Source organism: Scleropages formosus, chromosome 4 (assembly GCF_900964775.1).
Source record: "Scleropages formosus chromosome 4, fSclFor1.1, whole genome shotgun sequence".
NCBI lineage: Eukaryota > Metazoa > Chordata > Actinopteri > Osteoglossiformes > Osteoglossidae > Scleropages > Scleropages formosus.
In genome coordinates this window covers 7586173-7599854 of record NC_041809.1, presented here as the reverse complement: position 1 = coordinate 7599854, position 13682 = coordinate 7586173, and the positions used below count along the sequence as shown (strand labels likewise).

Sequence of the window (13682 nt, the reverse complement as noted above, 5' to 3'; positions counted from 1 at the left end):
GGGATGACATATGTAGGGTTTTTGTGTTTCCATCTGCATTCCTGTCAGTGGAAACAACTCCATGAGTTCTCTTTCAAGGTGTAGTGTAGAAGAAGGGCTAGTGATATTAAACAACCAAAGCTGTAGCTAAGAGTAAAGTTGCATAACAGGACAGCTTCTTGATAAATATTCCTAAAAGTGATTGATTCACAGCAGGGGAGGCAATGGCGCAGCGGGTTTGGCCGGGGCCTGCGGTGCGGCGGGTCTGGGGTTCGAGCCCCGCTTGGGGTGCCCTGCGATGGACTGGTGTCCCACCGTGGGTATATCCCCCCTTGGACCTGCGTTGCCAGGTTAGGCTCTGGCTTGCTGCAACCCCCCTTGGGACAGTTGGTTGGTGAGTCACAGCAACACTTTGACTGGTATATCAGAGTGCACTAATAGGATAGTGTAGTGGTGACAGCTGCTGCCTTCAAACCTGAAGGTTGCTAGTTTAAGTCTTGCCTCCAGCTGTAGTGCCCTTGAATAAAGCATTTACCCTAAACTGCTCCAGTAAAATTACCCTTGAGACAATTTGTAAGTTGCTTTGGAGAAAAGTGTCAACTAAATGAATAAATATAAATGCTTCTAGAAGTGTCTGGACATACAGTATGGCAGCTATGGTTAACTGAGTTTAACTACTTTAACATTCTGTAGCTGTTTCTGCAAGTCACAGCAACACTTTAAATAATATTTACTATAAAGCTGTAAAGCAAATGCGTGCCATGCTTGGAAATTATAATTGGTCACATGTAACAATGGACTTGTTTCTTATGCAGTAAAAATGTGCTTTCTGGCATATAGTTTTTGTATTGATAGCTCCCAGATTCTGCACATACTTGCCCTGATTTTTGTAGTTTTTTAATCAATCACAACACTTCGTGAATGCAATGGAATCTAGAACACCGTAAAGGCAAGTATTTATTAATGTAATATGGCTGTGTTTTTTTTTTTTTTTTTTTTTAAAGTAGATCCTTTAAGTATTCAGGTTGAAAAAAGTCCTTGCAAACATCCAACGGGAACAATCCTTTCATTTCATCCATTATCATACATTGACAGGTTATAGCTGACATTTTAACTTCTTACCATTAACCTGAAACTCCCTTTTCCATGTTTGCTATTATACATGCAGCATTTTGTTTCTAAGGTCATTTTAATTGGTAATATGGCGATATCACCCAGCTCATAATTTTTCAAGCATTAGTTAAATCTGATACTTTTGATGAAAAAAATGACATCAAGGCCAAAGTCAATACATGTATGTGTGTGATATTTTATTCTTCTCTAGAAGGAATATTGCCTTAACTCAATTTACGTGTAGCAAGAACTTGTTTGTGCTTTTTGATCAACACTAAATCGTACTTTCCAATAAACCGTCTAGCTAGAGGGACTGGTCTTGTTTTGTTGTAGTCTCTACATGCCTTAATTGTGAACGTTATTGGACAAACCAACACTGTGCAGTAAAGAAGGTGTCTGACTGCGAGACCTGTTGCCATCCGTGTGCGTGAAAAACACACACATTGGACAGTGGTGACGCCATTCTGCGTGGGCTCATTATTCATTCACCCAGAATGTGTCACCCCTCTGCTGCAAGCAGCTGTGTCTGGTGGGTAACAGACGTCTCGAGCCGACGCATCAGTCATGCCGAGGAAAACTAATAAACACTGTTTTCATTGTTTCCACTCAACATATGGAAATGCGTATTTTCCCCATTCCGGCAGAAAAACCCAGCTACAGCCTAGCTACAAATGTAGAGTGTCTCAGCAATACTATTAAAGCAAAGCACTGCTGTCCTGTAATTGTAATGTCAGGATTTTCAATAAATAAAATGCATTAATGTCACCCACTGTTCTCCATCTGTATTTACTGCCTTCTCCTGTTTTTAAACAAAGTAACCAAAGTGTCTCCCCCCTGACCCCCACTTGCTGATTAAGCAGTTTCATGTTTGTACCACACTAACGGGTACAATAGCGGGACCCTTCCATGGATTTATCCCATACAAGTAAAAACAGCCTCAGTGGCTTATGAAGCCATATGTACTGCATCTTTTTAGCACAACTGGCTTTACTCAGTACCAAGGCTTCAAGAGGTGTTTCACTTTTATGGTCAAAATGCAAAGTACTTTGACCCGATAATCAATAGTTTGGAATTTTTGAGGATTTTTTTTTTTTTAATAAATGTACTCAAACCACAGAGGTACAGAACTACATGTCAAGTGTTATGCATGTTCCTGTATGCTGTGAAACCAAAGACTAGGAATCCATTTTTCAGACAGAAAACTGCAAAATACTAGTAATACAGAAGATGGAATTGAAATGAAGGTGCTTGTGAATGTTCCAGTTTTGTCAAGATGATACCAACCCACAGCTAAACCTGGTCCTCCATTGTTATTCATAAACCCAATACCAAGACATGGAACCAAACTTCTTGGTTTTGGAGTACATACCCTGTGCCTCCTTCAGCATGTCCTCTTCAGTTCCGCCACAGGACATCACCAGGACGACAGCTCCACGTGGCCCGTTGGCGCTGCCCGCAGTCCGTGTCACCGAGGTCTCCTCCTGCAGACCGACTCACACAATGAAGAGTGCTGGCGTTCTCTCGCACAGCGTCACACATTTTGAACTATTTGAACTTACTCAGCTCTCGTACCCGGTGCACGCTTTCTTCTACAGCTACCTTTTGTGTTCCTGCAATCATTTACCTATGAAACTGAGTTTCCTGTGCTCTTCATATTACTAAATTGACATGCTAAAAACAGCTGAATTAATTTTTATTCTCCCGAAAGTTGGAAGAAACACGTCTGTTGCCCCCCGGCTCCAGTTTAGGTTTTCCTCTCGATGGGCTACCCGTTTATTGGTGGTAAATTTCGAACGACTGCACCGCGAAGGACCCCTCTGTCAAACTCCTGAAGTTTGCAGACGACACCACACTCATCGGCCTCATCCGGAATGGCGACGAGTCTGCTTACAGACAGGAGGTCCAAGAGCTGGCTGTCTGGTGCAGTCATAACAACCTGGAGCTGAACACGCTCAAAACAGTGGAGATGATCGTAGACTTCAGGAGAAACACCTCAGCATTATCCCCACTCACCATCATGAACAGCACTGTGGCAACAGTGGAGTCATTCAGGTTCCTGGGCACCACCATCTCATAGGACCTGAAGCGGGAGCCCCACATAGACTCCATTGTGAAGAAGGCCCAGCAGAGGTTGTACTTCCTTCGCCAGCTGAGGAAGTTCAACCTGCCACAGGAGCTACTGATGCAATTCTACTCCGCAGTCATTGAGTCCGTCCTCTGCACGTCTATAACTGTCTGGTTCGGCTCAGCTACGAAGTCAGACATCAGAAGACTGCAGCGGATAGTTCGGACTGCTGAAAGAATCATCGGCACATCCCCCCCAGCTCTCCAAGAACTGCACTCGTCCAGAGTCAGTAAAAGGGCGAGCAAAATCATTCTAGACCCCTCACATCCAGGCCACTTCCTCTTCGAACCCTTGCCATCTGGCCGGCGCTACAGAGCACTGTGCACCAGGACAGCCAGACATAAGAAAAGTTTCTTTCCTCAGGCCGCCTACCTCATGAACACCTAAATCTCTCCCCTAGAGAGTAAACCGTGCAATACATAATGCTATTTATATTTATAACTATTTATCACATTTCTCTTACACTCCCTTGCATTTGTATCTAGCGACTATTTTTGTATATTGGGTACTTTATATTTTTTAAATATTTTTTATCCCTTGCTCACATACTCTATCTTCTCATCTGTGTCTTGTCACTGTCATTCTGTCTGTGCTGTGGTAGTTCCTGTCACCAAGACAAATTCCTTGTATGTGCGAACATACTTGGCAATAAAGCTCGTTCTGATTCTGAATGAAAGTACACATCTCTACCAAAAGCATATTCCTACTGAATGCTCCTTTTGCACAACACTTTGCTACTGACCCCTGTCCTGTCTTACACCAACAAAGGAACCACCCAAGGACAACATGAGACAAACTGTCACAAGGCAAACCTCAAGTGCAAATTTGATGGTGGAATAGGAATTTAATGCATTAATTTTTAAAACATCAAGACTTGGTTTAGGTGATTTTATAACTCAGTTATAAATATGTCAGAAATGTATGGGTTAACTGCATATCCAGCTCCTTGCTTCAGTCCATTCTGTTTTGGTAATGACCACCACTGTGCCAGTAAATGTGTTAAGTTTCACTCATACTTTTCTCCAAAGCAACTTACAGTATTAAGTTTGGACACTAAACTACTTTGGTTTTTTTTTTTTCTTGAACACTTCAGGGTAAGTATTTTGATTAAGGTTGCCATGGCAGGAGGTGGGATTTCAACCTGTGATCTCTGAGTAGAAACCAGTGGCTCTAACCACTACCCTGCCTGCAGGACATGTGAGTTGTGAGTGGAAGGAGAGTGTGAGCAATCAACTTGTAGTGGATCACGAAATCATGTTTAAAAGCCAAAGAATTCAAAGGCTTCACTGACTGCACGCAACTGACCACTTTAAATTTAATCCCATAAATTGAACTTAACATGATGAATCAGAGCAAATTGGATGCAAGAGGAAAACAAAAGCCCAGGCTTTTGAGTTTAAACTAATTTTTAATCGTTCCAGTTATTACATTATGCCAATTTTTCTACGCTGGAATTTAGGTTTAAAGCATTTACAAAAAATAATTTAACACATTCCTTATAAAGTTTTGGGAAGAGAAGGTAAAAGAAAACAAAATAACCCACACACACACAAACTCAAATTCTAGACATTTCCATCCTGTCCACCAGGATAGTTTTTGAAGGATGAAGAACTTCTGATGCTCTCTATGTGTGATAATTTATGCTGCCATACATATTGCTCAATGAGAAAAAGAGGAAAAAAAATATTCACATGAAAGTACCCAAGGACATCTTACACTTACAAGTATAGGACATAAAACTTCAAAGGTTTAAAAATTAAGTAGGAAGCAGAGAAAAGTACTCAATTACCAATATACATTCATCAAAATTATACTCCAGCATAAAAAAAGGGCAGAGTCAGGTGCAGTTGTTTTGGTGTGCGCACGTGTGTGTCTGCGCTCATGCGTGTGTACGTGTAAACCTCAAAGTGAACACATGCATTGCGTAACGGGCCTCGGGCTACAGGGGCCTCTCCGAGACAGCGGTGTAGCTCTTCACTCGAGCGAAGAAGAAAGGAGTGTACATCTTGTCCATGTCGAAAGCAGTGATCACCGTCTCTCCGGTTGATCTAAAGAGCCCGAATGAAATTGTTTGGTCATCTCTACGCCAAAAAACAAAGTCTCAAATATGAGATACTGTTAAACTTAAAGGAAACTCTAGATAACTAAAGTTTTGTCACAATGACAATGCAAACCTTTCCTTTCCCCACAATGATATGAAAGTACATGAGTCACAAAAGATACAGACCATAATGTAATGACGAACACTTGATAGTTTGCGGTAAGTTAAAGCAACGATAGTTGAAGTTTTTAATGCTACACTAAATTGAGTGAAAAATACTAAGTAAATCACAAAGATGCTATATCACAATGTTCCGTACCAACATCAATTATGAGCTACAGTATAGGAGTCCAGTGGCAGGTCCCATCATTACTGCCTCATTTATTAATATAATATAAATAAGTAATATTGTGTGTGACGTAGCTCATCCTGGCAGCCTCTATGTTTTAGTAGGGAAAAGCCACTGAGCACAAACCTGTCCATCTGCATGTCCACAAGCAAGTACACCAAATATAACCCACACTTACCGTTCAAGAGGGCTTAGAAATAAATATCCCACAGTCGCACACTCATGCACTTTTAGGAAAACATGCCATTTCTCATTATCATCATCATCATCTCCTCCTCTTCCAGCCAGAGTTTCGCTAATCCGTCGGCCTCTTACCTGTATGTGATGTGGCAGGAGTGGTGGATCCACACCAGCTTGTTGAAGCGCTGTCGCCCTCCAGAGGACAGCTGCAGCCCGACGTGGAAGCTACGCTCCGGTTCAGGTGTCAGGTTCCGCCGGCAGAACCGGGTCTTCTGGTACTCTGCCACCTTCTGCTGGAAGCAAAACAAGGTTACTGTCGTGTGGCTCAGCCGTAGTGATGAGCGACACATGCACCTTCCTGGGAGAATATAAAGCCAGTTACAGTTGCAGCAAGGCTTGTACTATTAATTTCTCTTTATTTCACATCTAGTCATTTAGCAGATAAGCTTTTCTACAAAACAACATACAACTCAGAGTAAACAAAAGTGCATTTCATAACAGAGAAGGCAGACATTTCGCAAGTAGCCACTTATAGAACAGATTTCAATCCCAAGCCTTTGCCCAAAGGGAAAGGGAGCCAAAGACAATAGACAGACAGTTAGGATTCCAAAGAAATTAACATTATAAAATTCTAAAAGTGCATGCATATTATAGGAAAGCACTGCAGACCTGGTAAACTGAAGTAACTGTTACAGGACAGAACCTGCTCATGGGCTTGTTTACTGTGTGACATTGTCAAACCAGATGCACGACTCAGCTATTTCAGGGATGTATTAAGGATGGCTGAACTAAGAGGCATAAGGCTCATTAGATGGAGGCCAATTTACCCCCTGGCATTCAACACTGCAAACTAAAACACCTCAACGACATCACTCAATAGCGCAGTTACATGGGGTTGCTATGCAGACTTGGACATTTTTTAACCAAGAGGTGTAATGAATGGCAAGAAGCTCTCGAACTCCAACCTACCTCCTCCTTTCTCTTCGAAACAACAACAAAAACTTTGGTTTGATTGTCTGTGTCCTGGGACAGACGATAGTGACCAAACAGGACCGAATCAATTCTGAAAAGAGGCAGGAAGTACACGTCAGGACACTGGACACTGACACGTGAAAAAATGAACATATTTAAAACAGAAAACTATAAACAAGAGGAAGGGGTGATAGGATGACCTGCATGTGAGCCTCTGACATGTTTCTACTGACAAGTTCAGCAGGTATGGCGTTTAACAGCTGTTAACACTGACTGGCAGGAGACTGTACCTGCAGTTTCTGCTTCTCAAGCGAGGAACAGTGACAAGAGGGTCCTCTGGCGTGGTCAACATCATGACTTGGCCATCAGGGAAGAAGCGCAGGTACCTGTGGCAGCAGGAAGAAATGGAGCAAGGAAGGGGCAGATAGCAGTCCATGTGACAGAACTGTGTTGGCTCCAGACATACCTGTAGTACTCAACCTGATGCCAAGCACGGTAGAATCCGTCCAGCGATTCCTCGCCTTGGCGGATGTAAGACGTCTTACTAATGTACACACCTGTGGGGATCAAAGCATGACCAGTCAGCTACACTGACTTCTTGTGCTAAGAATGTTCCAGGTAAAATTTTCAGACACAACTGCATTTCCTTCAGTTGTCTATTTATATTTACTTATGTAAAACTCCTGCTTGATGAACAGACAGATAACCTTATTTACATACAAAGCCAATACATAGCAGTAAAACAGAAAGGAAGCACAGGACTGTGGGACTTAAATCCTAAATCTTAAATCAACTAACTCCCAGCATTTACAGCTTGTGTCTTGTGTTCCCATGTGTGACAGATCAATGATAGATGATCAACAATGAACATGCTTATGTAATGAATTAGTCTACAACTGGGACTGAACATAAAGTTGTGAAAATTAGTGATTATTTTGTTTATTTTTACACACGTTTTAGTTGAAATTAATTATGAAGTACAAGTCAGTATTTTGCTTTTTTTATTTCTTATAGCTTTAAGGGTGTCAGAGAACATAACTGGTGAATAAAATCAAGAAACATCTTGATTTTATAGAATATGCCGTGGTGGTGGTGGTAATAGCGGCTTTGGATTCATGAAGAAATTGAGATACACAACAGACTTTCATTCTGAGTAGCACTTGTAAAGAAAGGATCCAGTGTATGCTTGCAGTTAAAATGGCATATTTTTTTGTTGTTCTTTGTATTCATAATGAACTCTCTTACAGTGATGGATAGTCATCAGAAAGTTAATACCAGGCACAAACACCAGCAGTTATCAAGAAGTCATGTTCTCAGTTCTGATTTTTTTTTTTTTATATAAACATTTACCTAAAAACACAAAAATGATAGTTTCATCATCTGAAAAAAGAACACCATCTCTTTGAACAAAGGACACTTTATTAAGACCCTTTTGCTTTACCATCAAAGCGCACACGAGGTCGCTCAAGAAACATCTCCCTCCAGGAATTGAATGGCACTATTTTAGTGCAGGTTCGTCCCCACACCCGCAGACAGGCGGAGCGCCATATCTCAGGGTCCCTAACGAGGAGTGCAAAAAAAGATATTATCGGAGAAAACAGAGGGCACTAAAATGTAGACAAGTGCTCCATCCTGAAATCACACTATGCCTGGTCATACCAGGGCAGGTTGTAAACATTGACAAAACACTGTCTCCTCCAGCGGTAATAACACTGCTTTACCACTGGGCAACCCTAGAAACCACTGTACACTTCTGTGATAATATCTAAAACACACATCAATGCACTAATAACAGAAGCACTGCGAATTCAATGCTGAGAATCATACACAGGAAGCTCAAGAACGAAGATAAGGAGCTCTTACTTTCAGGAAACAGCTGTAGAATAATACATGTGGGTGTAGAGTCCAATGAAAAGTTAAACGGATCCATTCAGTAACCGAGGAGCCTAATGAAAGGACTCCAGACCAATGGACTGTGTGTGGGTGGCAGAGTTACTGGGCCAAGCTGTGTCTGGTTGTTTGCCGGAGCCCCACCTGGCACACACATAGAAGCCCCTGCACACCAGAGAGAGCTGCTCCAGGGCACGCAGATCCAGCTCACTGGACACCACCCAGCGGAAAATGTACATCATCACTTCCAAAGGCAGAGCTGCGAGGCAAAAACAAGCAGAACTGGAGAGGCAGTAAGCAACATATCACTATCCTAGATTAGATCAGATCCTGCATTAAAGCTGATCTTTCATTTTGTGTATTTCACGCACCTCCTACTCAGACCCAGATTTCAAAATCAATATTTAGGCCACACAGCTGTCACAGGGATTGAGTGAGGAGAAAAATCAGAGGTTTAGATTCATGAAGAGACACTTTTATTTAGGGAGGAATCTTAACCTTTCATTAAATGGTGCTGTATCGAATTGCTCTGGATAAATGCACTGGCTACACAAACCTAAAATAAGCTCCATCCGTGAGTAGACAGAAATAGACGGACTCTGTTTGGTCACCTAACATTAGGGGAGTGTAAATAATACCTTTGATGCCATTTTATCAAGAAGACTTGGCAGCACTTTAAAAGCCATGGTCATGGAAGTGCAACATGAACCGAGTGCCGAAACCTCACAACTCTCAACAGATGTCCTACATGTGCAATTTAAGACGTTCAAAAATGCAGTTTTCAGAAACTGTGTAACGATTGTTTCATTACAATATATAAAGATAATGCATGTACAATTCCCATACAAGTTAAAAGTTTAAGTACACTTGCTGTGAAGTAGTCGTCGTCCCCCGCAAAAGCCATGCATTTAACAAATTTGTTCAGTAAACGAGCTGCCTTTCTTCCCAGTTCTTCTATGGCAGTTACCAGCCACGTAGGACACTTGCGGGTTACTTTGCTTTCACTCTTAAAAGCCAACTGTAACTGTGAACTGTCAGTTTTCAAGTTGCACAAGACGTGTCATTTGAAAATAGCAACTGGCAGGCGCAATACCCGAAATGTGAGTTTGGGTCATCTCAACTTCTGGCTCACATATCTTCTGAGACATGTCCTGGAGAATGAGCTGCTGCTGGAAGTTAGCCAGCAGGTCGGCCACTTCCCCATGCCCTTCATTCTCCACCATGCTGTGAAACAGAGAGAACCGCTCACAGCACCTGTGCATTTACCTTAAATTGAATATCTTTCAATAAGTAGTGTAACACCTTAAATGCTGTAGTAGTGTCAAAATCCACACCTTCGCAGTCTCTGAACGGTCCTGCTGGTGCCCATACAAATCTCTTACCCAAGCTACAAATCACTTTCAAAAGATGGCAGCTCAACAGTTGTCATTTACAATGAAAGGGAACTACCAGTGTTTCTACAAAGTGAGTGGAACACATCCCCAGAACTCAACACGTTCAAATCATATTCCTCAGCTTAAAGGAACTCAGAGAAAGACGCTCTTCAAAGTGGATGATTCAAACACTCACTAGTTGCTGCCAACTCCATCCGGATCAGGGGTGCGACAGTAGTTGATTTTAAATTCAATGTCAGGCACAAGTTGCATTGCCCTGCGATAGTACTTAATAGCTGCAAACAGAGGTCAAACCACAAAAAAAGTATTTCAGTTGTCTGTCTTTGATAAAAGTATTTTTTAAACTGAATTCTGAATGCAGATTTAATCAACACAATCACTCATACCTTCATAAACAGCTCCATTTCGCTCTTCCTCCACTGCTTTAAGGAACAACTCTCTGGCCTAAAATCAAACACCACACTTTCATAAACATACATTGACAAAAACATGACTTTCTAGTTGTGTGCATTTAATTACACGACATGTTTAAAAGTTGCTAAACAAGGAAAGCAATCCACTATTCACATCTTTAAATCAAAAAGTACTTTTGCTGGAAAAACACCTGTTTTATGTATATACCAGTATGCCCCTCTGCTCCAAGCAAAACAATGAAATTCTGGATATATATCAATACTGATGACAATTATTTAATCACCCAAAGTCTGTTTGTTAACAGTGTGAGTAAATGAAATTCTAAACAACAACCATTACCCAAGAGATGAAAAATATATACAACAAGCTGAATGAATAAAGCCTGATCTGAGAACCAGACCTGCTCTTCTCGTGCCAGATCTTGCTTCTTCTTCAAGTCTGCATATCGCAAGGGTCCTTTCTGTGATCCACTTGACCCTGAGGTGGGCTTCAGTTCTGACATCCACTGAGCCCGAAATACACTAAGTTCCAGCTGATCAAAAAATAAAAGACTCAAATATCACAATATCCAATCCTTATATAACAGTGTACCATACAACAAAAACTGCTACAGTGGATTATGAAAAGATATACCCTTTGAGGAATATTATTCAGTACAATGGAATTTTTCCCCAATTATGCAGTCAATGCACTTCCATAATAGTCTGTACAATGGCTTGTATCAGATGGTTCTCTTAAATGATTTGGGACAGAAATACACACTTTGTGTCTCACACCTCTAAGGTTTTTTTTGTCCCTCGGTGATATCATTCTGGCCATTTTCAAACTAAACCTATTGTATTAACTTCTAAATTGCCATGGAAACAATGCTACACAGGCTAACCACTATGAAACATTTCCTAGTAACACTACAGTACCCATCCATCCTACAGTACAGTGCTTTGCAGAATGAAAGGAATTAGCAATCATATTGTGAAATTTATTTCTTAATATCTTAAATAGCCCCGTGTGAAACTACCAAAATGCCAGCTAAAAAGACTGAAAAGAAATTGCAAAAAGACAGACGGAAAAGTCAAATTATCAGATTCAAAGGGGGGGGGGGGGGATTATGCCCATGCAGACTGCACTCTTCCTTGAACACTGATTCCAAGATTTAAAATAAAATAAAACACAACCCATTTGTAAAAGTACAAATGAAAATATGACATTAAAGGACAAGCAAGCAAGAAATTTTTACAAGTTTTACTGAATATGCTGGTCATGCATTAGATCACCCTTTACTTTACTATTTTAAGATATCATTTATCAAATGGGAACCGACTGTTGCCCCCCCCCCGAAACAGTGGTAATTCTACCCCCTCACAACGGTGACATGGAACAAATTAAACCTTTTACGTTTACTCCTGCTGTAGAACCTTTGTCCGATACACACACCCGGGGAACGTTAATTAAAGACATTGTAAAATTGTGTAAAGATGTCAGCTGAAGCATATGAACAATAGCAAATATTAAAAACAAATTCAGCTCAATAATCACCCCCTACTACATGTATCAGCACGGCATAATAAAACTTTTACTCACAAGGAAATCAGAGTCCCCTGCATTTTCACTCTCCTCTTCTTCCTCCTCTTCTCCTAAAACCCCAGCTGAGTTGTTCTCACCTTCTGCCTGTGAAGAGCAACAGGTTAAACTTTAAAGGCATATAATTCACATGGGGGGGGGGGAACTAAATATTCTGGTCACATAAGGGTAATTTCAGGATTGCAAAACCAAAAGACACCTTTTGTGGCTCCATGTGATTTCATGTGTAAACACAGGTAACAGCAGCCAGGGACATTTATTCATCTGTTAGTAATTATCATGCCAGAAATGTCATTTTTATGCCATTTATTGCTATAGAGAAAACTGAAAATATATTAATTGCTATATATACTCAAATACAGCAGATCAGACTTCTCAAAACGTTACCATGCTTACCATTTACCAACAGAATCCTGCTTTTGTGCCTGTTTAATGGGGGAAACTATAGACAACTCTAAACATCATGTCAATTATAAGAATATCATTTCTTCAATATATTTCAAGTTGTATTCTCTGAAAATGTGGTAATAATAATCATCTAGAAAATATAAGACAGCCACCAATTTAAAATATCTTGGTTTCGGAGTAGGCTAATTTAGGTAAGTATTTAACTTGAATATCATTTAAAAGGGGATCATGTTTAACTAGTTAAATATAAGTACTAACTAGCTAAGCTAAACACAACTGAACTGTTACTCGCCACTCTCTGCGATCATTATGTATAAAAAAAAAAAAAAACCATAAGAAAAAAAAACCATAAGAATTTGTTAAATTCACCATCATACCATGTATTCAACCCCGAGTTTATATTACGAATAATATTTAAGAGTTGAAATTATGTTGCCTGACGAGTTTAGCTAAATCGGCTAATCGGCTAAAACAGACACGTCACTGTACGGCGCGACTGGTCCGCAGCTTGTCAAAACCTTAAATTAGATACCATAATATAAGCCTGAAGATTTCCTTGTTCGCTCCGTTAAAAGATATTTCAGTTTAGTTGAGTTCTCGGTCGGAAAAGCGGACGACGCAGCGGGCGAAATTGCGGGCTCTCCAAACGGCAGCCATGTCGAACACTCAGTCAGGGCAACAGCAACAGCTCGAGGTACAGAAGTCCTGAAATTAATCTGGAACGCTGACTGAGAGAACCGGAACTCACTTCGAAAAGCCCCTTTCCATTGGTTGATATTGCGGAACTGTTAAAGGGTGAACCGGAATTCGCTGTTAGTATCCAAATTTTCATTGGTTGCTACTGTTGCGCTGTTGCTGAATAACCGGAACTTGAAATGCGAGACCGATTTTCGTTGGTTAGTACACTGAGAAGTTTGATCAAGTGAGCAAGAAGCAGAGCATTGCTCCCATCTAGTGGTAATTCCTTGAAGGGCGACGTGAGATTCTCGACTTTGTCAAGTATGTACGCCCTGTGTTACCGGGTATGCTCCGGTTCTCCGCGACCCCGTATGGAACAGGCGGTTCCGAAAATGTGTGTGTGTGTGTGTGTATTTTAATCAATCACTCATTTTGATTTGCCCAATAGCACCCTGGGTAACAAGCCAACTTCGATAAACTAATCAGCTTTTCAATAATAAGCTAAGATACCATTTCATACTTGCATTTAGTCTTGAATAGGTTAAATAAAAGATAGAA

At 40.9% G+C, this 13682-nt stretch overlaps 1 protein-coding gene across 4 annotated transcripts; it reads right to left on the bottom strand.

Moving 5' to 3' along the window:
* Positions 1-4605: 4605 nt before the first annotated feature.
* On the bottom strand, positions 4606-13156 carry fbxo9 (F-box protein 9). Of its 4 annotated transcripts, none has more exons than XM_018749598.2 (13): positions 12979-13156; positions 12039-12125; positions 10858-10989; positions 10430-10487; positions 10219-10318; positions 9743-9873; positions 8794-8908; positions 8201-8319; positions 7226-7316; positions 7050-7145; positions 6757-6850; positions 5923-6080; positions 4606-5265 (listed from the first exon to the last, which is right to left on the bottom strand). In XM_018749598.2, the coding sequence occupies exons 1-13, from the start codon at positions 12979-12981 to the stop codon at positions 5157-5159; spliced, it is 1293 nt and encodes a 430-aa protein (XP_018605114.1). In that variant the 5' UTR covers positions 12982-13156; the 3' UTR covers positions 4606-5156. The 4 variants fall into 4 exon arrangements, with proteins under 4 accessions (XP_018605114.1, XP_018605116.1, XP_018605117.1 ...); XM_018749600.2 differs by having other exon boundaries at positions 5923-6077; XM_018749601.2 differs by having other exon boundaries at positions 10858-10962.
* Between the last annotated feature and the right edge of the window lie 526 nt (positions 13157-13682).